This window comes from Mchenga conophoros, linkage group LG20, assembly GCF_057382185.1.
Source record: "Mchenga conophoros isolate Kocher_MC1m ecotype Shallow Benthic linkage group LG20, M_conophoros_male_GT1.1, whole genome shotgun sequence".
NCBI classification, from domain to species: Eukaryota; Metazoa; Chordata; class Actinopteri; order Cichliformes; family Cichlidae; genus Mchenga; species Mchenga conophoros.
Genome location: NC_140545.1, coordinates 16383696 through 16409370, shown reverse-complemented (window position 1 = coordinate 16409370; position 25675 = coordinate 16383696). Strand labels below are relative to the sequence as shown.

Sequence of the window (25675 nt, the reverse complement as noted above, 5' to 3'; positions counted from 1 at the left end):
GTGTAAAAATAACTGCAAATCACTGTTTCTCAATTTACAGAAATGTAATATACATATTACAATCATTTACTCTTTTTGATTTAATGTTAATTTACCGTTGCCATTTTACAGTTATTTACTGTAATTTTTACATACATATCTTACAGTGATATTTTACACAATTTAATACTAAACGGAAGAAGACAAGAAATGAATAAACATGCATGCGTAATCGTAATATACTCTATTTTTGCTCATATGTGTGTATTTGTTCATTTATTAATTAATTTATTTTATTTTATTTTTAATGGCGGCACCGATCATCCTCCATACTAAAAGTGGCCACACCGCGATTAAATCCCGCTACCTCCATAAAAGAGGATCGCTAAGCAGCAGCACTGCAGTCAGTGCACCACATCTGCAGCTAGTTTTTCAGCACACGAGACTGTAGACAGAAGATTATATGGGAAGAAGTGAACTAATAAGCGCTGATTTACAAGGTAAGCATGCCTATTTTCATACACCGGTGTCGACTATATGGCGGGGACTGCCGCTCAGCATCAGCAGCAGTGATATCCCTGTATCCACATGTCCGAAGCTAAAATGATGGCAAGAAATGCATTTAGTTTGCAATCTACAACATGTTCATATAGCAATACGAGAACATTCCACACATTCTCTGTTTTTTAGGGGTTTTTGAGCAATCCATAAACTAAAATGAACAAATGGCTTTTTAATCAGTCGCATTTGGTCTCATTCATCCTTCACATGCTCTGTCACTGAATTCTGCACTGTAGCAAATAGCCTACTGTAATATATAGATGCGCTTTCAATGTCCACAGAGCCAATCATTCAAAATAAATCAGCAAATCATTAATGCGGATACGTTTTTGAATTGTCAGCCATCAAAAAGCATTCCCCTCACATATACGTCGCTCCCACGTGTCTTTCATTTAATGAAAAATGCGCCGATTTGGCTGATTATTGCAAGACAAGCATCTTCCGGTGGGTTTGTTTGCCTTGAGTGCCTTTCTTAGAAGCATGTGTAGACAGTGTGAGTCACCATTTATAGTCCTATGTGTATTCGCCTACGCTTTGTTTCCTGTGAGGCTACAAGATCTGCTTTAGCCAGACATCCGAACACACGCACACACACACACACACACACACACACACACACACACACACACACACACACACACACACACACCTGCGGTACAGGCGGAAAGAGTGCGTTTCAAGAGCTCGTGTGATGCAGACATGCAACACGGGAAGTCTGTATAGGGAGGCAATTTGATTATTTTATCAAAGACAGATTGGTGTAGGTGTATTGGGTCATGTTTTAATGCATACAATCTTTATTAAGGTGTAGGGAAATCTACAAAAATAACTGTTACGTTTTACATTGCCTATTGAGTCCAAGAAGCTTTTTAATAATAATAATAACAACAAGAGTAATAATAACAATAATAATGACATGAAGGAATGCACAATGAAACTTTTTATGATAAATGACATAGGATGAAGACAAATCACATGAAAAATTTAAAAATGTGAGCTAATTTCTCTGCTTAAGTCTTGTTTCGACTGTGAGAGTGTGTTTGTCCTTTGCCTGCTCTCACTGTGACACATATGCATGTTGCTTGTGGATTATGTTGCTCCAAAGTAGTATCCACACAGTGAGCAGCAAGCACTGATGTTGTGATCAGAAGCGTTCAATGACTTCAAGTGACAGCTGGCGATACAAAGTGGGCAGATCCTGTGTTAATTTATTTATTTTTTTAATTTGAGGAAAGCGATTTAAGCAGCTACCAATGGCCATGAAGAATATCGCTGACTGAAACATGACACAATTCAGACTGTATTAAAGGCAACTCAGGCAATCACAGCTTAGAATGTCTATTAGTTTCAGTTACCATCTCAGTTAGACTTTTCATTTCATTTATAGCCATTTATCCATCCGTCTGTTAGTGTTGCTGAGTAAACTGTGGCCAGGAAGGGATTGATATGATCAGCAGCGATACTCAGGTAGGTTGTGACCTTTAAATGATCCCCACAATTAACCACATAGACCTTTTTGGAAGCTGTCAGTCTGGTTGCTCAATAGACTGTTACTGACACACTCTCTCAAGAAGTGTGTGGCACGTTATCTGTCATGTTCGTAGTACAGTCCCCATAGTCATTTCTTCTAATTTTGACTTGATAATGTGGTGATTCTAGGAATCAGCAGATAGATAAGAGCCAAAAGTAATAACTTAGTAGAACTGCCAAAGTTTTAATGTGAGAAATTCCCTCTTGACTTTGTGATAATTAAAGTGCTGCCTGCTTGTCATCCAGATGACAAAAGGTTCATCCACTGAGAAAGCCAATGATATATGTTAAAGATGTCTAACTTTCCAAATTTTGGAAAGGTTTTGTAGACAATTTCTTGATTAAATTCCCATTTAGCAGCCTCCATCACAAATCTTTTTTTAGACTTCTGAAGTGATAAGGTTGATTACTCGCCCAGTATACTATAAATAAGGCGTACAATGAACTATAAGCAATGTGTTTCTGGGTATCTAGTAGAGTCCTAGAAAAAAAATATGGAGCTGAAAATCAGCATACTAGGTCACATAATATAATGTTTAGTGATATTTAGGAAAGTATATTCCCTAAAATATCAAGTCTTTTACTTAAGTATCTTAATTCTGCAACATGAAGGTTTTTCTCTTCATTACAGGACAGAATAGCTCTGATGTGGAATCCCTATTCTGCATATTGCCTGGTTAAGACCCAGCTGACAGAAAGAGTGTTATGAAGTCACTGGCACTTTGTGTAGGAAATTATGAATGTGATTTTATACACAGCTCCAGTATTAGATCACTTGTTGTCAAGTTAATATTCCTTGGCACATGCTTTAAGATGTTCCTCCTTTCAGTTTCACTTTGATAGCCGATCAGATTTGTATCACAGTAGACATTATTTTCATGTGGACACTGTTCTGTACATTTTAAAACATTGCATTCTAGTTCAGAGCTTATCAGAAGTAAAGTCATAATGTTCGTGTGTGTCTAGGCTTTGACTGCTGACTTAGTTTCTGCCAAACCACAACAGACCTATAAGCACTTCTCATCAAAGCTTGCACCTTCTCTGCACGTCTGTGTTTCTTACACGTTAGCACAACAGAAACAAGCTGTTTGCTGATGCCTCGTGTCAGTTATTTAATCTGTTAACACAGCTGTTTTACAGTGCAGTTTGAATGATGTACAATGTAAAGTCATAGAGTGTACCAAATGTGGAACATGACATTTTGCTTAATAACAGCACAGCGGTTTCACAGGGAGTTCAGCCTCTGTGCTGATGAGCGTGTTGCAGAACTAATGCAGCTTAATTTAACAAGATTGTCCGACCCAGTTCACAGAAACAGATGGGGCCAGATCAGGACCTTAATCCTAACCCCGTGATAAAATATCAAACTTTTGTTATTTTTGTTCTCCAAAGTGTTGGCTATTATGAGGCAAGAAAAGTAATTATTGTAACTAACACACACATTTTTTTGTATATGTTTTAAGCACTTTTTGCTTGTCTTCCACACATATTGACACAGCAAGTGTTCAGAGCTTGGGTTGGGGTCATCGCAGATGACAGTTTAGACCTCAGAGGATTAATTACCATCTCTATTTCTGGCTCTTCTTGCCTCTCATTAGTCTTATTTTTATCACACCCCCTTCACCATAATTGCTTTGTAGTTTCTTTAAAAAAACTAATTATAACATAGATATTAGTATTAGTAGCATAGTATATGAATGTATTTGTCCAAAACAATACAGCAAATTTAATTAATTGTATCACAAAAGTGAAGTTTTCAACTGATACATCCTAATAGGGGCTAGCATGTACACATCTGCCTATGCAGAATATAACACATGTACCAGTTAGTAGTTCATTACTGGATCCACACGAAGCAGAAGTAAGAAAGACAAAAAAGAATAAAATCCATGAAAAAGTATATAACTTTGAAATGAGAAGCAGGCAACTTCATAATGTTACCCACATTATTTCTTAACAGGAAATAATGAGTCAGTGGTAAACAGTCATTTAGTTCTGAGAAATGGTGTGAGAGAGAAATTCCTGGAAAATACATGATTTACTGATATTTTCCCCAAATACATATTAACAGATGAACGTCAGTAAGGTAGAGTCAAAGGAAGGAGTTTTTTAGTAGCGACAGAGACAGAACAGAAACTTTGTCTTTTTAGACATTTCAACTGATTTAAGCATGTGTCTTTGCCTGTTTACTTTTAAATACATATAAAGCATTTAGAGCTGTCTTCATTTTTTCCAGCTGTAGGTGAATGATTTTGGAGAAAAAAAATATATATATATATATATTTTTGGCCTTCAGGTAAACCATTTCAGAGTTTTTGGTTGTCTATTTCTGTATGATATTTTCCTTTAACCTCCTATGTCATTTTTAGTGGTTGACTGCCTGTCTTTCTTTTAAAAGGGGGGTCTTGTGTCCCATGATTGCCAAGTGCTTGGATAATTGAAGTTCTCTAATCTCTATTCTCTATCTGGCTTAAGAGTTGGTAATTAGGTTTATGTGTGGCATGTTTGTTTCTGAGACTGTTCATCCTTTCTTGTGGTTCACAGTACAAATGCGGTACTTTCCCTCCTGCACCCTCCATCATTTCTTGAAAGGTTTAGCTAAGGTCAAAAGTTGAACTTCAAAGCAGTGCAGACAGTCAAACAGATTTGGTGGCATCTTCTTAATTGCCTTTTATACCCAGTATTGACTTACTCTCTAGGTCACTTCTTTCACCAACAGGAGGCAGCAAGTTCACGTATGCTAGTATGACTGTGAGATCTGGGGCAGGAGGTTGACGCATACATGATGACTGTGTGTGTGTCTATGTCTGCAGGTGGATGCTTTTAGCTTTAAACAAGCATGCCACAGTGGCATTACTGAATAGATCAAATTTAGGTTACAATTAATGTAAATATGTAACTTATTGTATTCCCCTTACAATAATTAAATAGCTGAACTGAAATAGAGGTGATTTTATCAGGTAGGGGAAGTGAAGCTGTTAAAGGAGAATGCATTTCAACAAGTCAGTTGTCAGAGAACCAATCAGAATCAATGAAAACACAAACTGCTTTATTCACAACTGTGTCACGCAACACTAAGACGGAGATCTGGACAAAATGGATATTTATATAGGTTTAAGAATGGTTGTGTAGTATATAAATATACATATCCTCCTTTTATGATAACTGTGACTTGGAGTAAAAGGCTCCACTGCTGCTCTGCTGGATGTTATCAGGTTCCTATTTTCTCTGAAATGTTACCATGAGCACACTGTGTACTGGTGTACTGCATGGACTTACTTCCCCCTAAATTTCCCCTTTCAAACCATGTGTATATGGATGGAAATCAATACAGGATAATTTGCATATCATGCAAATATTCTTCCACCTTCAATTTAGGTAGAGGTAGAGTTGGTGTATCTGCACTTCTAGTTGTATATTTGTTCTCCATAATCAGCCCATATTGTCACGACTATGGAGTTAAAAAGGCGAGGAAGAGAAGGACAGCAGACAGTAATGATGCTACTGTTGGTGTTTTTGCTTTCGAAGTTGCAGCCAAGCAGAAGGGCATTATCAGGTCAGTGCTGTCCCATTGCATTAATTCCCCACAGTAACAGTGGGATTCCACAGAGGTAGATCACCCTGCCTACTGTAAAATGAGCAACTATTGTACCACTTACTGACTAAAAGAAAGGAGTTTGCTGGGCTATTAATATATGCACTAATTTCTACATGCATTCATTGCAGACATCTCAGTTAAATGGATAGACTCTGCAGTCTGTTTAATTTTCAATGGAAATATTAAGACCAAAAATTGAGAAAATGGGAAAATGGACGGTGGTTTCCTTTTTCTGCGGCCTCAGTAACCTCTCAATGAGGTCTTAGATGCTCATACTAAGTAAAACATGAAGTTTATCTTTTCAATTAGAGTCAATAAGAAGTATTGTCTAGAGTGTGCTTATGAGTACCTTCAGGTTTGGTAGTAGTGTCTGCTTTGAAAACACCAATACACAGCGGTCAAAAAACTTTCAGCCCAAAGTTTTATAACAAACCTTCCCTTACCAAGAAGTGACAGCAATAGCATTTACCTGAGGTCAGAGATCTGGAGCAAATGGGATTTTCCGCCAAGGCTGGGCTAAGGCCAGGCAGGGTCTGATAATTTTTCTTTTTCGCCTAATACGTGAAATCATAATTTAAAAGCTAGACTTTATATGTTATCTTTCTAATATCGAATCTATCTAATAAATAAATAAACTTTAACCAACACTTTAAGTTTAACTAAATGAACAAACAATTATCTATCTAATAACAAAATTAGTTTGACAATTTTAACCGTGTTAGTGTGATAAATATCCCAAAAATATAAGAACTCATGAATGGGGGGGGGGGGAGCACTTTATTCAATATGCCAGTTTGAATGTAATCAGAATTACTCTTTTCATGATACAAGTTTCAAATCATTCAATTTATATATGTTTGCAGAAAAAAATATGTGGAGTGTGCCTTTTAACAGTGTTAACATGTAACTCATGTAACTGAGTGGCAGTGACAATGAGCCAGCATGTCCAATAGCAGTGCCCCAGAATCACATGAATGGCATGCAGTAAGTTTCGCTGTTCTCAGTTACACTTGTGCACCTCCACTATTCTGCCTGTACCAAACCAGCCGTGAAGAGGTTGATATCCCTTGCTGGTAAGTACTGAATATTGTACAAAGAAATGATTAACATATATATCAACAGAATAGATACAACAATAAGCAAAGACATACATGACTTGTAAACAGCTTTTGATACTTTTCAGTTACAAAGACTACTTTCTCTGTTTCCTGATTGCCAAAGGCCTTGTAGAACAGTCAACGATAAAACTCGTACTCACAAATTAGAATTGTCTCACATTTAGCAACTGGTGAAAAACTTTAAATTGAAACTGGATACTTACTTTAGAATAAAGTCCTGTCTTACCTTTGAATAAAGAAAATGATTTTTTGTTTCCACTTGCTTAATTGTAGTAATGTGATTAATATGCTTACACATGTATGCTGGATTCTGTCTATCATGAAGCACTGAGATTTATTACAAATTTTAAAGCTCTTACTCACTACGGTATATTGTATGATCAGGTTGGGTGTTCTGCTTTGTTACGTTTGAGACATAACTACTATTATATTCTCATTTTTAAGGCTATACTTGGTTTATGTCCATCTTACTGACTTACATGTGTCAGATACAATGCCATCAGCATGTTAATACTCTAAAATCAGATATGACCCTGATTTTAGATTAAAACAATAAAATCAGGGTCATACTGTGTCATGTGCCAAGGAGTAAAAATGGGTTTTAAAAGTGGACACTGAAGGGGCCTCTCTAATGTGATGGGGCAGATTGTTCCAGAGATTAGGAGCAGCAATAGATAAGGTCCTGCCTTGAGTTCCTCTCTCAGCCCTTAATAATTGTCCAGCTTCTCGTGTTCCTTCTTCTTTATGTTGCTATCACCTTTGCTTGTCCACCACTACTATCACCAGTTAGTTATCTGTATCTGGAAGTCCATGGGATCTTAGTTTTGTTAGCTCCACCACCCTAGCGGGTTTATCTGATTTTGACCTCAGCTTTCCAGGTTATACCCAGCACAGATGTTCCTCTATATTTTGAAAGCGACTTGGTTATGGTGTTCCATGTATGCCCTGGCCTGCTGTTATGTGCTGGATTGTCTCAGGAGCTTCTTTGCACAGCCTACACCTGGGGTCTTGCCTGGTGTGATAGTCCCCAGCCTCTACTGATCTTGTGCTTAGAGCTTGTTCCTGTCCTACCATGTACCTCTGTAACTTTGTGCAGCCATTGGTAGGATTTCTCAATATCTTCAACTGGTGCGTTGAAGGTGTTGAGTGCAAGAGCAACGGACCTGCAAGATAGGATATTGGCTAAGCTGGAAAAGGATTAAAAATAATTTTTAAAATGTTACCTCATGTTTTCAAACCTTGAAGTTGCCATTCATGGTTGTATCACTTTAAGTCTTGTTCACATCGAAGAAGCAATAAGCAAAAAACAAGAGCTTCCAATACCTCTGTTTTTCTTTAAAAAAAAAACAAAAAAAACAACAACAACCAAAAAACTGAAAAATTGCAAAAGGACTCACAATTTCAAGTTCAGACTTGATTGAATTTCAAGCTGACTATTTGTCTCTGCTATTTATAGAAGAACAAAACCAAGAATTCTTGGGTTGTTATCGCCCACAAAAGATGTAACATTAGCCTGACATGCAAAAGTTCAACAAGGCCAAACGCACAGTGCTGCTGTAGCTCAATTTGCTGTAACTCAATGCTTTTCCACTTTAAGATTCAAAGAGCAGTTCCTGGAATTACATCATCAGTGGGTTCAAACAGGGTTACTTATTCTCAAAGCTGACACAGTGAGTCTCACAGTTTGTTCTCTGCTTCCAGTTTTACCAGAGCAACGACCTGCTAAAGTTTCTATTGTTTCTTTTGTAGTGAGATATTACAACAGTGTATACAAACACCGGTGGTGTTTCTGTGTGAGATTGACAGTTTAGGCTTCATCTAAGTCTGTTATAATAACCACATGAGAGACTTCCTCTTGATACTTCAAAAGCCTTTGTGTATCACAGAGGAGGAAAGTCTTCCCATTCCAAAATAAATAAGTTTCTACTGTGAAGATAAAGGACCCATTAGGTAAGGCAGAGCTTGTTGGTTATTAATATTGCAGCTCCCCACTCTGATCTTGCTTTGAAAACAGAAATGAAAAGGCGTGATGGAGAATTGGATCGAAATTACATGAGAAAAAAATTATCCATTGAGAACTATTCCATTTCTGGCTTCAGACAAACAAACAGTGAGACAGGAAAGTGTTACCTCACTGTAAGTGCATTGTTAACAGTGTGGCCTGGTTCAACTTTCAAAACACTCCCACCTCTGGTCGTCTCATCATCACCTGATAGTGGCCCACCTCCTTTCCTCTCCTGATAGCTTTTAACCTCTTAACAACCATTGGATCGTGGGAATAACGTGTTGGGTTAGGTGTAAGGTTTGAATTAGATCAGGGCTGGGCAATTGATTTTCCTAAGTGGCCACAAGCTGAACTCAGTTTTGCTCAATATTAATTTTATCTGTTTATACGCTTATTGGTGCAGCCCTCCTCAATAGTCCTAGTTCCTCATGTGACCCCTTTGGGAAAATGAATTGCCCTCCCCAAGTTAGATTAATGCATGGCCACCATTTTTATAGCATTTTCAAAATCTGAAAAAAAAAAACCCAAATGTAAATAAATAAATAAATGAAAAATAATGTACAGTCTAAATAAACACATGCAAGTTCATACCCCTGTCTTACAGAGGTATTGGCAATCTGGTGCATATTGATCCTGAGGAATTAAGTCATAATTGGTGATATCCCCAATCTAAACCCTAAGCCTAAACACACAAACAAAAAAACTTAAACACAAACAAAAAAACTTAAACACAGCATCACAGCATTCTGATAGCACAGTTCAACACTGATGATAATTTAGACATCAAAGTTAAAACTCACAGTCTAAAACCTCAAATTCTTCTGCTTATGAGGAATTCAGCCCCACCTCAATGGGGAAATAAGCCCGAGTTTCATTTGGGCATAATAAGGTTTTACGCTCTGGCTTCCCTCCAAAACCTTATACTTGTTCTTTTCATGGGCGATCAGCTGAACAGACAACAGCTCGCAGCAGTGTGGTTGGTACCATTCATTTTGTGTTGATTTGCTTGCCAGGACCCTTTCATGTTCTGCATCAAGGCATGTTGTCAAAGGAGTTTGCAAAGAAAAGTGTCTGGACTTCTTTAAGTTACTTGAAGACGTTTCACCTCTCATCCGAGAAGCTTCTTCAGTTCTAAGGTCAAATGGTGGAGAGTCCCAGATATAAACCTAGTGGGAGTAACCCCCCACAGAGGAACAAAAGGACCCCCTGATGATCCTCTAATCGCCTGAGCCAAGGTGTGAAACGGGGTGTGGGTCCCAATCAGCCAGAGTTTCGGGTGTGTTCATTGTGAAACCTGGCCCCACCTTATCATGCGAATTCCTGAGGTCAGATGGCATCGATGCATCTTAAGGATAAAGGACACTCTTTCGAGGATGCCAATGTTCATATTTTGGACAGAGAGGACAGATGGTTTGAAAGAGGAGTGAAAGAAGCCATCTATGTCCACTGTGAGTGACCATCTTTGAACAGAGGCGGGGGTTTACGACACCAACTCTCTGCCATCTATAATCCAGTTTTGAGATCCCTTCCCAGACGCCTTAACGCCCACTCACATCCTGGGCCATCTGACCTCAGGAATTCGCATGATAAGGTGGGGCCAGGTTTCACAATGAACACACCCGAAACTCTGGCTGATTGGGACCCACACCCAGTTTCCCACCTTGGCTCAGGCGATTAGAGGATCATCAGGGGGTCCTTTTGTCCCTCTGTGGGGGGTTACTCCCACTAGGTTTATATCTGGGACTCTCCACCATTTGACCTTAGAACTGAAGAAGCTTCTCGGATGAGAGGTGAAACGTCTTCAAGTAACTTAAAGAAGTCCAGACGCTTTTCTTTGCAAGCTCCTTTGACTACGATGACCTGGATGACTGAGAACCTTCACAGACATTAAGGCATGTTAATGCAGAGTAATGAGCTGAAGTGGACAGGTTTTAGGCATTTGAGTTTTAGTGATAAAAAAAAGTGGTCATTTGTTAAATCAAAAATGAAACAGTATTTTACTTTCTACACATAAATACAGTATTTATACAGTATTTATGGATTTTATGTACATGTTCTAAACCATAGGGCTGCGTATATATGCCTTGGTGCATGTATACTTGTTTTTGTCTGAAATTCGACAGTGCTCTCCTAAAGAGGATACATTTTTCTTATTTTCTGTCTTTTATAAACAATATCAGACAATAGATCTCAGTTGTTGAATTCAGGTATTGTCAGTCCAGCTACCACAGGTGTTATAAAAAATAAATCAACAATGTCTGCCTTTACAAACATTTGTTAGAGAAGGGACATTTTAAAAGGCTCACTGAATTTGAGCAGGCTATTATAACCTGTGGTATCAGAAATGAAAACACCAGATCTCAAAGATATTGGCTGTAGCTCAGGGGGTAGAGCAGGTCATCTACTGATCGGAAGGTTAGTGGTTTAATCCCTGGCTCCCCCAGTCTGCATGACAAGTATCCTTGGACAAGATACTAAGCCCGAGTTGCTCTCTGATCCATCCATCAGAGAATGAATGTGTGTGAATGTTAGCTAGGAAGCACTGAAAACCATAGATGAAAATGCTTGTGTGCGCTTTCTTTGTATAAAGTACTTTGAGTGTTCCGGGAGATTAGAAAAGTGCTATATAAGAATCATATAAAAGAATACCATTTTACCAAAGGTTAAGATGTGCTATATGGTATGCATATGAGGCCCCATACTCTTTTTAGCCGTTTGCCCAGGCCAAGCGACCTGTTTCCTACATCAGTATGTTCAGTCTCATAATCCTCGATGTGCACCAAACCGTTTGTTATTCAGTGCTTTTGCCCTACTTAAGTTAACTATTTTATTTATAACATCAACAACGTGGTTAATTTTTAGCTCCGGTCATTTTAGCCCATTTCAGTCCAAGCCTTTTCAAGCATGCACTAACTGCATGGACATACTACTCCTTGTCATAGTGCTGTTCATTCAGCATTCAGACTGATCAAAAGTCCTTTTTGCATTTGAAATTTTGCTAACAAAGTTTCAGATATCCATTCCTACTTTGCATTAGTCAAGTTTTTTGATTTCTCAGTGTGTTTGATCTTGTAATAGCAATTCAAATTGCAATCCTTAAACACATCAACCTGTTTCTCCGCAAACTAAGTGCATAGCTTTACCTCTGACTTCAGTAAATAAATACATAGAAGTCCACGTTTTGTTAAAAGCTGTACGTTTTGCATTAGACTTTTTTATTTTTTAATATGAACTAACATTTTCCAGGGCTAGCAAATCTCTCATAAACATTGGCTCCAGTACATTTTAAGTGATCAAAGTGATTTAATTTGCAAGTTAAAAAAAATAGCAGTTGGTTTACAAATATAATCAACTAAGTTGTATTGTGATAAAATTAAAAAACAAAACAAAACTGTAAACTATTCTGTGATGGGGAGTTTATCAGAATGTTTCGTGGCTGAAATAAGACAAATTGCCTGGTAGCAGCTGAGGCAGCACAGCACCTCTGCCTCAGATTCAGATAAGGTATTCGTTTTTAAGCTCCAATAGGTCTTAAAAACCTGGGTCTCTCCACCATTCAGTCTTAGAACTGAAGAAGCTCGGATGAAAGGTGAACTGTCTTCAAGAAGCATAAACAAGTCCAGTCACTTTTCTTTGGAAGCTCCTTAGATTACCATGACCTGGATGACTGAGAACCTACATAGACATAAAGTGAATAATAGCTTTGTGCACTTGTTAAAATAAAGAAAAACTATATAAAAAACACAAAAACTTGTTAACCAACATTCAAATATTATTTATAGCCACATTTGAAATGACTGTTTCTATATTTCTCCTTGCTCACAATTTTGCTGCTCATTGGTGAGCAGTAATTCAAAGGTGGACTATGTGGGCTGGTGACACTTCCCTCCTTTCCTCCCTGCAGGCTGCCTGCAGGACTCCAATCATGTGGGGCGGGGGTTGTTGTGTAGGAATTTGCTGATGTAGTCCTTCAGTTATAAGAGGCTTTGAGAAATGGGCTTAGGACCTAGCATGGATATACCTCTCTGTAACTGTTCATCTTTATTTGCCGCTCTTATTCCATCTCTGTCAAATGTTTTCATTTTCCCAGATTAACAACTGTTAGCAGTCCTGTTGGCTGTTATATGAAGGAATAGAGGTAGGAGGGTAAACTGATTCTATTTATAATTTAATTTAATTTATATTTTAACTGCTTTGTGTGTGATACGTTGTAAATATTTTAAAGATTAAAAGGTGATTAAAAGGTGTTGGCAATAGAAATGTTTTGGGGTTTTTTTAAAAGATTTTTAGCGAGTATTTTAGAGATTTTTACAGTATTGGCATAGAGGGAAGTGCTCTCTTTTACATTTTTAGCACAGTTACATAACTGTATGTAGAAGTTTATGAACAAGGTGTTTTTGAACATTGCAACACAATTCTTCATTCTTGGTTGAGATCAGGGAAACACGTTTTCCTTTTCCATAGCGCTGGTACAGTGGTAAGTACAGTCACTACATAACGAGGAGGCTTTTGGTTTTACCAGTCATCATCTGAGGAGTTGGCAAGGATATTGAGTGTGTTTTTATTGCTCAATCAAATTTAGATTTAAAGAGTTCTCTTTCTATAAATCTTTTCACAACTTGAACAAAATGGCTTTTCATCTTTCACTTGTTAAGGCTGACGATACATAAAAGTGACACAATAATGACAACTTAGAAAGGTGGAGTAAACTTGTTGATGTGCTACTAAACCAACATTCAGAGGTTAGCATCATCAGATCATGCTCAGAAGCTATTCCTGCATTCAGTTAAACTCACTGTTCAGATGTTTCTAAGCTGCCACTCCAAAACGTACGATGGGTAAATCTTGGAGTCCAAGCTTTGAGTGGGAAAACTAACAAGAACTTTGCTTGTACTGCATGTATTTAATATGTCGACCAAACTGTTTTATTGTGCTGCGCCTTTTCTTATTTCTCAGTAAATCTCTTCTGTTTTGTTTATGCATCCAATTAAGCTCTATCACTGTCACTGTCAAATATGACCCCCTGAAGGTCAGTAAGGCTGCTTGTTTTGTGTTGTGACAAGTGGACATTGAGTTTCTAGTGTTCCACATTGTACTTCACAATGAAAGAAAGTAATATAAATAAATACATTACATCAGTTAAAATGAGCTTTCAGATTGCAATAATGGATCAAATACACACTTGTGTTGTTGTGTTGTTGTTATGCAACAAATAGACCTGCACAGTATTTTCATGATGGTGATTATGAAAGCTCTATTTGTGATTACTAGAGCAAAGTAACAATGCTTATGGTTCATTAGCAGTGTGCACTTTGAGGTTTTATGAGTTCTCTGTATGTGTAAGACTCTGAGATTGGGTGCAATGCTTGATACTAATGCTTCAATCGACTCACAGTTAGAGGAGTCTTTGTACCAGCATAATGTTAAAAGGCAAAACTGTTCTTTAAACAATGCGGTGGTAATGCCAGGAATTATTTAATGCCCATGTAGAGATATGTATGTATGTGTTTTTATACATTTGGTAAAATATGAAGCATCGGTCTAGGTCACAGTGTCTGTGGCCTGTACATAAATTCTAATGATGACTTCTTTATGCATTAAATCTTTACAAAAGTTGGTTGTTTCTTTATTTAATCTATCTAATTTTTCTTTTCTCTCCTCAGGATGCTATTACTCATCACAGTAACAAAGCCATCTTTACACCATATGCAACCTTGTGCAAATAAAAAGGAGCACACGAAGAGCCGTGGACACATGAGGTGCAAACTACAAAGCAAGAATAGATAATTTCCAAGAAGAACCTGGCCTTACCACAATATCTTCTTGACCCTTTATTACTTCAAATTTCCTTTTTTTGTTGTTGAGGTAATTGATTTATTGCCTCAGTTCATAGAATCCACTTCACAGGATCCTCACAGTGCCCCTCAGAGGGGCGATGCCCGTCTTGCTAAATGCCGACGCCTCTTTTAGCTCCAAACAGGAGCTCCTGGACCTGCAGGATTGTCCTCTCAGCAGAGGCCCCTCTTTGGACACCCCTAGTCCTGTGGATTCCCAGACAGGCAGCCCCATAGGCTCTGGTCTCAGAAACCCTGACAGTCCCATTACTAATGAGCCACTCATTTTCACCGGGGCGTCGGCACTCCCTGGGCCAATATATGGGGGGGAAACAAGACCTAATGCAGAGATTGGGCTAAAGTTAATCTCTACTAACACAGATCAGTTGTGTGGCTGGGGAGCTCTGGCCCCCAAAAGCATCCAAGTTTTCAACACTCCTCGGTGGGTGTTGTTCTTCCTTTGTGTGGCCTCTTTCCTCCAGGGGATGATAATCAATGGCTTCATTAACACAGTGATCACCTCAATCGAGCGACGCTTTGATCTGCGCAGCTACCAGGCTGGCCTCATCGCCAGTTCCTATGACATTGCTGCATGCGTCTGCCTGGCCTTTGTCAGTTACTTCGGCGGTACAGGTCACAAGCCCCGTTGGCTGGGATGGGGAGTACTTATCATGGCACTGGGTTCTCTGATGTTTGCCTTGCCTCACTTTACTACACCTCCCTACCAGGTCAGTTTACCCGAGCAAACAGGAATGTGCTCTACTAACCGTACCAGCCCGTGTCAGAACAAAGAGGCAGGAGGACTGTCCAGCTATCGCTTTGTGTTCATGCTTGGCCAGTTTTTGCATGGTATGGGCGCTACGCCTCTCTACACATTAGGGGTCACATACCTGGATGAGAATGTCAACTCCAACTATGCACCAGTTTATATAGGTGAGTCCTACTAGTAACAGTCACCAGAAATGGCAGCAAGCAGACTGTTCTTCTTTATCTGTTTTGTTTGCAGTTGATTATTTACTATAACCCTATTCATTTATTTATGATTGATGATAATTTATGCCAAAAAATAAAAAAAAAACATACTGTTGTCACCTCTCTCATCTCATGCCAAGCATTTGACATTATAGTCCCTGAAAAAATAGTAAAGATGCAGCATTCCTGGGATTACCCCAGAAAGTCATTCATCAGTTAAATAATAGCTTCAACTGTTAGGTAGTGGGGATAACTATTAATTACAATAGTAAAGTAGTAGTAGCAGTAGTAGCTTACCAGAAACTAAAATGTAATGTACCATACCTACATTTTATATTTCAGTGGCCAGCTTATTCATTTAGACAGGTGCTTATTCCTATCTGTGGGGGGTGGGGGGGACGACGACATGCGAGTTCATGCCAAGATGAGTGCCAAGACGTTTTTCTAGAGAGACTTGGTCATTTTAGAAATATGGGACTGAAATTGTGATAATAAATTGATTATTTAATAGATATATTAAACCATCAAAATTTGAGAATTTATAAAAATTCAAACCACTACTCTCTCTGAAAAATTATTTGAATAATTTATTAGCTTATTAACTGATTGGTTGTTGTTTAGTTTTTTTCATAAATGAATCAACTGATTAAACATCAAATCACAATGATATATGTTCCATCAGTTGTGCAGCTCTATGTTGATCTTCCATCATCTTTGTTAAACTGATGACTCTTTGTTAAATTCCCGCATTTTTTAAATGATACAAGGTTTAAGGCCATAGTTGTGCTGATTCATGTGCTGCTTGGCTCATTTTGTCAGCTGGACAGTGATAACTCTCTCTGAAGATTAATTATTTTGACAGAGCTTTGATTAAATAGAATAGTGAGAATGCATATGCAAACAGCAGGCACTGAACACAATCCCAGCTGTGTCTTTTAGCAATAATTCTTTTGCAGGTGCAGGCTCAAATATATCTGTTGTTTAGCTCAATGTAAATGTAGACTTTTGTTTGAGCATCACATGCTAATGCAGGTGCATGAACAGATATATACTCTCACGGTTACAGCACGACTTCTTTCACCAGCTGTCTACCTTCTTTTATCAGTCTCTGTCCCTCTTCCACAGAATAATTTTATTACCAGCAACCATCCAGTATAATCTCTATTAAGAAGGAACTGGATATAGATAAAAGGGCTTGTTTGGTAAACGCAGCTAATGTGCCTCAAATGTACATATTGAGCACTGTCATTGTCTGATGCCATCTACTGCAAGTCTTGTAAATTTGACCCTCTAGGCTCCTGTCATGACCCCTTTTCAGCATTTAGCTATCATTCTCTTTCAAATAACAGCAGAGCACATTGCTTTTATGAAAACACACAAACACAACAGGAAATTTTCTAGATGCAGAGCCCATATAAAGAACAATGGCCCTTTTAACCTGTAGGACAGGAAGAGTAAGTAGGAAACAGGAGGTAGACGCTGGAGTCATTGTACTGACACACCCTTGCTCTGTGTCTATGGTCTTCCCCCCCTCCCCTTAGGGATCTTCTACACAGCAGCCATTGTGGGTCCAGCAGCCGGTTACCTGCTGGGTGGTTACTTCCTCAACATGTACACTGAGATCCATCTAACGTGAGTCTGCTTTGGTTGGTACCATGGACAAGGATAACTGACTCAAAAAGAAATGAGATCAGTATAATAGAATAGAACTGAGTCGGGGCACTGCTATGGCTTACCTCACATAGGTAAGGCCTGCAAGGGCCTGGGTTCTAGTCTACAGGGCAAGACTAGGGAGAGTGCCCCTTATCCTCTCACCTAGTTACCTTACTGTCATTTCCAATACATAAATAAAGGCTAAAATGGCCAAAATAATGATTTAGAAAACCACTGACTAGAATGCAATGCACTAAAACCAATTACAGATTACTAAACTGGGAATAAACAAAAGCTGACATGCAGAATGTGGAATAGAGTCAAATATTGTGATATGAAATAGACAATGGGAGAATGTAGAATAAAAATATACACAATAGAACAATACTGTCTCATTACAAGATGTTTTAGAGATCTGCCTCTTTAAAGGTCAAGTGGTTCATTCCTGCCTGTGCATATCTCTCATACAACTCCTCCAGCTAATGCACAAGTGCGCACTGCAGCAGTTGCACACCTTTATTGCAGATCCTCTACAGAGAAAATAAGAAACGTTTTACAGTTTGATAAGAGAGGCATCTCAGTTTCAACCATATATATTTAATTAGTGTTATATACTGGGAATGTTATATTTTAGCTGTTTGTATATATTAGAGCTATTTTGTTATATTTTGTAACTTTGTAATATATTGTATTATTTAATTTAGTTTAGTCAGGTACTATTCTTACTGTCTTGGAGCAACTGTGAGCACATAATTTATCGGGTATCAATACAATATTCTGATTCTGATTCTATAAATGTGTTTAATCATATGTGCGTGATGTTCCAGGCCTGAGATGACGCCAGAGAACCCTCACTGGGTTGGGGCTTGGTGGATTGGCTTTTTAGCAGGAGGAGCAGCCGCTCTGCTGGTGGCATTTCCCATCCTGGGCTACCCACGGCAACTACCAGGTGCCAGCAAAGGCCATGGCCAGTCTTCTTTATAACAGCGAGGGCATTAAAAAAAACACTGACTAATACATTAGGTGGTACACTGGTATGTAAAATACCATATATTTTCGAAACAGCCTCACTCTTACTTTTCTGTGTCTTCCTGCAGGCTCTCAGGAGTATGTGACCATGCGTGTGTCTGAGGCCCACCAGCTTAAGGATGGAAGCCACACCACTGCCTCAGACCCTCAGTTTGGCAAATCAGTTAAGGACATGCCAAGGTAGAGAGCTTCAAGAAATAAATGCTTTCACGACCTCGTCTAGTTTCTATTTTAAATTGCATTTTATTACTTTGTACAGTTTGCTTCATTGTTTTGTTTTTTATCTTTTATGTTGAGCACATTGAGTTTATGTGTAATGAAAAATGCTGTATGAATAATTTCCATTGCCATTTTTCATGCTGATGAATCTGCTGCATGCATATTACTGGATCTCACTGCTGCATTTGATGCATTTAACCACAAGATCTCACTTGCCTCATCATCCGGAGTAATGTATTGGTATTTTTAGTACTACCCTGAGCTGTACGTTTCCATCACCATTGGTAACTATTCTTCTAACACTGCTTCACTGACCTGTGACATGCTTTACCTCTGGGTCCACTTCTGTATTACAGCTTCCCACTTTTACACTGATGACGCCCAAATATACTAACCACTTAAATAAATAACTGTTCACTATTACAAACCTCTACCAAGGCTAAAACCTCTGTCCTCACAGTGCTGTGATTAAGAAGCAGGATCCCGAAGGATATCTGTATCTTGATTAGTTTGTTTCACTTAGGAATGTACTGATCAGCACTAAGATTAATCATTTCTAAGCGACCCCTGGTACAGAAAAAAGAATATTGCAAATGCATCCATAACCTCTAGCTTAATCATCCTGATAAACAAACAAATCCCATTTGGGAATGGTGGTTCTAAATGGCTAAAAACTAATAACTAGACTGTTAAAAGGATTAATGTAAAATCTGTTTTGTTGCTGCAAAGAGCCTCCACTTTTTTCCAATGCAAACTATTGTTTGCATCTCCTTGTTTCTTTACATGAAAAGTGGCTAGTTGGCTTAACAAAAGAACCATGCGTTAGATAAATCAGAAACATATTGTTTTCTTTAGAGAATACAGATTAATTAGTTTTAGTTTTTAGTTTGTTACATGTAGCAATTATTACTTTTAATGAAGCCTGCAGTGCTTTCAACCTAAGCCCCATGTTGCTGTTCTGGGAGACAGACATCTCAAACCACATGTGGGCTCTCTTACCATTGGTACTGGTTTTACTGCTGTTTCTCATTGGCATTATGTAGCTCAGGTTTATCAGTGTGGCTTATGCAAGGATTAGTTCACCATGCAAATTCACCTCTAAAATGTCACAGAAAACCTTAATGTTAATAAGTTTACTGTCATCCTAAAGCAACGACAGGCAGCTATGAATGCAGAACAGCACAAATGAGTGACAGTATTGCTCCTTTCCATTTCACAACCATATATACTATGAGCTTACTGTGATCGCATCTATTACTCTGTCTCTGTGGAGATTACAGAGAGTTACATGATATGTTATGTAACTTGATTATATGTCTTTGGATTTACAGCAGTGTGTATCTGCTCTATATTAAGAACATCTTGCGATTAGAGCAGGGTGCATTAATGAAAAAGGAAGCTCAGGTTTGTTCAGTCACAGTGGCTTCACACATCGATGCCCCCTGACTCTCACCCTCTCTCTCTTACTGTGTATTTCCAGATCTGTGCTGCTTCTCCTAAAAAATCCCACCTTCCTGTTCCTGTGCTTGGCTGGGGCTACTGAGGCCACCCTCATTGCTGGCATGTCCACTTTTGGTCCAAAGTTCTTGGAATCACAGTTCAGTCTCAGTGCATCAGAGGCTGCCACATGGTTTGGTGAGTGAAAAGTAAAGAGGCCCATCACATGGGCAACTTTCGCTATGCATTTAACTCATTTTATTACTTTATTTATTGAACCTTAGAAAATCTTCACAACAGCTTGTGAAATAACACTGATCTAAAAGAGAGGATCTATTTTTTTGTGAAAATTTGAAATTTTAGGTGCTTTTGTTCAATCATAGACCGTTCCCTTAGTGACTCCTATGCTGGTGATTTCTTACTAGCAGTTTATACATAAACTGCTAGTAAGAGAGGATACTAGATAATCATAGTCTAGAAGGTCAACAAATGCAGCACAACCTCTACATGAATACAAAATGAATACAAAAAAATCCAAAATATCATATAGGTCAGATAGTAGTTTATTCAATTCAATTCAATTCAATTCAATTTTATTTATATAGCGCCAAATCACAACAAAAGTCGCCTCAAGGCGCTTCATAGATACAGAGAAAAACCCAACAATCATATGACCCCCTATGAGCAAGCACTTTGGCGACAGTGGGAAGGAAAAACTCCCTTTTAACAGGAAGAAACCTCCGGCAGAACCAGGCTCAGGGAGGGGCGGCCATCTGCTGCGACCGGTTGGGATGAGAGAAGGAAGACAGGATAAAGACATGCTGTGGAAGAGAGACAGAGGTTAATAACAGATATGATTCAATGCAGAGAGGTCTATTAATACATAGTGAGTGAGAAAGGTGACTGGAAAGGAAAAACTCAATGCATCATGGGAATCCCCCGGCAGCCTACATCTATTGCAGCATAACAAAGGGAGGATTCAGGGTCACCTGGTCCAGCCCTAACTATATGCTTTAGAAAAAAGGAAAGTTTTAAGCCTAATCTTAAAAGTAGAGATAGTGTCTGTCTCCCGAATCCAAACTGGAAGCTGGTTCCACAGAAGAGGGGCCTGAAAACTGAAGGCTCTCCCTCCCATTCTACTTTTAAATACTCTAGGAACAACAAGTAGTATGCTAGTAACAATGTTAAAGAGAAACAAGGAACAATACTGTTCTACTGAATGTAATATGCTAGGCTAAAGAGCAATTTGACAATAAAGGGAAAACTACTGTCACCTGCTGTAGAATGATAGAATGATATCATGGAGGGATCGTTTGGTTTTGGCGATCAAATCCAATCTTACCTTTGGGAAATGTTAGCTAACATTAGCACCTCTGCTGAAACTATAACTGCAAGTTTCTCACAAAGTAAAATACTGAATTTAGTAAACAAGGTCAGCTATTAATTCTAGATTTAATCTCATAATTTAATAAGCCATTTGTAATTACTTTGAGTATCTTTCTTGGCAAACTCATATCTGAATATAAAAGCTGCATATTTTTCATTCTACTTTTAAATTACTGCAGAATGTGATTCAGAATATTAATCACGTAATATAAAATGGTATGATACTCACGGTGTATGATTCACAGGTCAAAATGTAGAACACTTACTGTCTATAGTACAGGGCAGTTAGCCAACTAGTTATTAATTACCTAGTAAACCTGTGTCAGCATTGGTAGCTTTCCAACATTCAAGTCAACTGTATTGTCAGGGTTTAAAGTAGGTCAGAATGATCCAGAAGGGCGTTCCAGCATCCAAACAGCCTAACAAATGTCACCAAACACATCAATAGTTTTTGTGTAGTTTGTCACATAATGTGTCTTGGAGATAACTGTATAGTTGTTGTATCTCCCAGGTAGAAAAAAAACAATTCTGAAAGGTCGTACAAACCAAATTGATGTATATGATTTTGTGTTATTCAAAGGTGCATGAAAATACCAGACAAACTAATTACTGCCAAAGTTTACAGTGATGCACTGTGGTGGACTGGTTGCATCTAGGGCACAGGTGTCGAACTCCAGGCCTCGAGGGCCAGTGTCCTGCAGGTTTTAGATGTGTCCTTGATCCAACACAGCTGATTTAAATGGCTAAATTACTTCCTCAACATGTGTTGAAGTTCTCCAGAAGCCTGGTAATGAACTAATCATGTGATTCAGGTGTGTTGACCCAGGGTGAGATCTAAAACCTGCAGGACACCGGCCCTCGAGGCCTGGAGTTCGACACCCCTGATCTAGGGTGTTGTCGCTGGCTGACATCAAGGTTAGAAGACATCAATTGATGATGCTGATTTGATTCACTTACCATTTCTCCCTTTTTGTAATATCTGGAAATCGGCCACAAAGCTAGTGAAAGATCTCTTTAGATCTAGTTGAATTCAGTTGACTAAATCCACGTAGACCCCTGACTATGGAAATTGAAGCACAGGTCAGCTGATCACAGTCTGCACACCCTTTTGTCAGTGCCACCGTTTCACTATTTTGCTGCTATCCTCAGTCACAAATCCACCCTGATACTCATCTCCACCTACTCCACGCTGCTTGCTCTTTCACCTTTTCCACTGTTTGTTGCTTTGGTTGGTTGACCCCAGACATTTAAATGAATCTGTTTACTGCTGCTTACTGCTATTCATTGATCATCATCAGCATTACTGCAGTTTTGCACATCACCTGCTCTGCACATTGTTCCTGAAAACTGATACTCGTACACTTCTTCTTCACTTTTCTGGCATCCTGTCACTCTCCAGTATTGCGTTAAACAATCTAATAAAAAAGTCCACTGCTTTCTCTCCTTCATATCTGCATACCTCCACAGGCTGCCTTTCCACTCATCCTCTTCATAGCTGCCCTCACTACCTCTTTACTAATCCCGGGCTGTCAATGCTTATCATCAATCAGTTTTCCTCCACAACGAGCAGCACAACATGATCACATTTCTCCCTGATACCCCCAAAAAACTACAGATGACATAAATATTACATGGTTCATGGTTTGGGATCATTTTATGCCTCTTTAAGTCTGGAGGTCTTGCTCCTCTTTTGGACAGATGGGACTCTTTCATATATCAACAACATTGATCCGTTATGCTTTTATTCTTTTTCTCTCAGGATATATGGTGGTACCAGCAGGAGGTGGGGGCACCTTCTTGGGTGGCTACATTGTAAAGAAGTTGAACCTGCGGTGTCGAGGTATCATCCGCTTCTGCATGATGTGTGCCATGGTCAGTCTGCTCGCCATCTTCATCTTTGTCATCCACTGCCCCAATGTGCCCATGGCTGGTGTCACAGTGCCTTACCAGTCTGGTCTGAAGACTAAACAGCAACTGGACCTGTACAAAAATGTGTATGACAGCCCAAGTAAACTGTACCTCAGAAACAGGTAAGCTGTGTATAGAACTCGTTATTTTAGTTATGATTTCTTTAAGTTAAATTGGTTCTGACTGTTGTTAGTTTTATTCTACAAGAGGTTAATGTACCTGTCTGTCAGATCTGACCAGGTAAGTTTTACATTCAGCTCACAGTCTCTGTGCTAGGTAATGTTTTCTCTGAAGTTCCTCCCTCGTGGTTCCTCTTTACTGCTGTCATGTGAACACAAGCCAGAAAATACCAAATTAATTATATCTGGCCAGAAATTACTTTGGACTTTAAGTCACACTTGAAGTATTGGTGCACTGTGGTAAATTGTGTTCACTGTCATGTTATAGCTTCAAATGAGCAGAAAAGTTTTATATCAGTGTAAATGTAAACAGGGACTTTGTTTGTGTTGAGCTGCAGTGCAGTGGAATAAGCCAGCTACCCTTTAGATTTAAGAAGGAAACAAAAATTGCTACCTTAAAATAAAAGGCTGTTATATAGTATTACTGCTTTTAATAAATATTAAATTATTAAATATTAACAAAAGCATTTAATATAATATTAAATGTTACGATAAATCCATAAAACTTCCCCCTCCCACCCCTAACCAGTCATGGCAGATGGTTCCCCCTCCTTGAGCCTGTTTCTGCTGGAGGTTTCTTCCTGTTAAAAGGGAGATTTTCCCTTCCTGCTTAATGGAGTGCTTGCTCCTAGGGCGTCGTCTGATGGGGTTTCCTCTCTTTTTTTGCAGGGATTCACCTTCCTTGAGGCAACTGTTGCTATGATTTGCAACTATATAAATAAAATTGAATTGAAATTGAATTAAATATAAATCCAATCATATTTCATTTGGATATCTTTTACCACAATGTTTCTCAGTGCCACACCATCCAGCCATATCAGAGATTATTTTAGATGTTCTTGCACTTGCTGCCTACTCACCCAGTGAATATAAGTATTGCTTTAGTTCCAGGAAAGTAAGATACCTTTGCAAAGCATTGGGATATTGTCCACAGACATTCTGATAGGCCTTTTTAAAAAAATCCAAGTCCAACCATTATAATCACTGATCTGAATGAGAAGGATGTCAGGCAGATACATTAGAATGATTATCTTCTTTGTCCCTTGATTGCCAAGACTTAGGAGAACAGTTTAATCAAAAGTAAAATTACATTTTCTGATTGCAAAGTGTTCTTAGGTTCAGGTTAACTCCAATGATGACTCTGAACTTATAGGGTTAATTAGATTGGGGATTTGTGCTTTACCACTTAGGATGTATTGTACTCTGCAGATGGACACAAGGCCAAGACTAATGTACCCTGGGCATGTGTGCGGCTTCAGTACATGCAGAAACACTAGTTGTAGTTAACAGTTTCTTTTTACTTAATCTCCACACACCCATTTATCAATGGGCACATTGCTCCTGTAAGCGAGCTTTCTTCTCACTGGCCTTGACAGAATGTTTGATCAGCAGATTGGAAGTCTTCTGTGCTTGCAGACAGAGCTGTTTATATGACATTTATCCTCTTACATAGAACAAAAAGTAGAACAACAATCTGAAACCAAGAGTTTAGAAAACGTTTAGACTTTGTGGCTTTCTCTTTTGGCTCGGTGTAAGGAAAAACTTTGCAATTTAACTTGCTTTGTTTATTGTGAGCATCAATCACTGGAACAGTAATCAGTGGTTCATTCTAATACTGAGCTCTAGTGATGTATCCTCATCAGTTCTATCACGCTCTCCCCTCATTTGTTTCCTCTCATTTCTGTCCTTCTTTCTCTCCCTCCTAACTGCAGCTCTTCCTTAGATGTGGGCTGTAATGCAGGCTGTAGTTGTGTCAGAGAGCTCTACAACCCAGTGTGTGGGGCAGACGGTGTGATGTATTACTCCCCTTGCCATGCTGGCTGCACCTCCATTAACCACACCCAACTCTCAACGGGCAAACAGGTATCGCTCACACTTTGCTCACAGGGGAAATTACACCATATTTTTTAGACAGATTGGGAAATAGCAGAAAGCCTGAGCTTTTACAGGGGATGGCTTTGTGATACACATGTGTCTGATAAGCTAAAATCTTTTCTTTTGCAGAAATGATGCAATCTGACTGTTTTGAAATATTGAGTTATTTTACAATTATTTCAAACTCAGGAGCAGAAAAATGCACAATCCTCTGTGGCTCACTTTCATTGATACATTTTAGAATAAAAGCTGAATTTTGCAGCAGAGCCACTTACTGCAGTGCAAAAAGTGCATTTTATTGACAGAGATGCAAAAAAAATATTGCAAATATGAAATTATGTACAATGTTTAGGATTATATCATATCTTCGAAGAGACTTAAAAGAGAATAAC

At 38.7% G+C, this 25675-nt stretch overlaps 1 protein-coding gene across 2 annotated transcripts in view; it reads left to right on the top strand.

The window, feature by feature from the left end:
* The first annotated feature begins 355 nt into the window (after window positions 1-355).
* slco4a1 (solute carrier organic anion transporter family, member 4A1) overlaps window positions 356-25675 on the top strand; it is a 28650-nt gene continuing 3330 nt past the window's right edge. The window contains exons 1-8 of one of the 2 annotated variants that reach the window (XM_085260148.1): window positions 356-479; window positions 14455-15558; window positions 17139-17229; window positions 18078-18199; window positions 18348-18459; window positions 19979-20133; window positions 23081-23351; window positions 25121-25271. In XM_085260148.1, the coding sequence (XP_085116274.1) occupies window positions 14727-15558; window positions 17139-17229; window positions 18078-18199; window positions 18348-18459; window positions 19979-20133; window positions 23081-23351; window positions 25121-25271 (1734 nt within the window). In that variant the 5' untranslated portion in view covers window positions 356-479; window positions 14455-14726. Of the gene's footprint in view, window positions 480-12791; window positions 12930-14454; window positions 15559-17138; window positions 17230-18077; window positions 18200-18347; window positions 18460-19978; window positions 20134-23080; window positions 23352-25120; window positions 25272-25675 lie in introns of those variants that run through there. The other variant, XM_085260147.1, reaches the window with a different exon arrangement.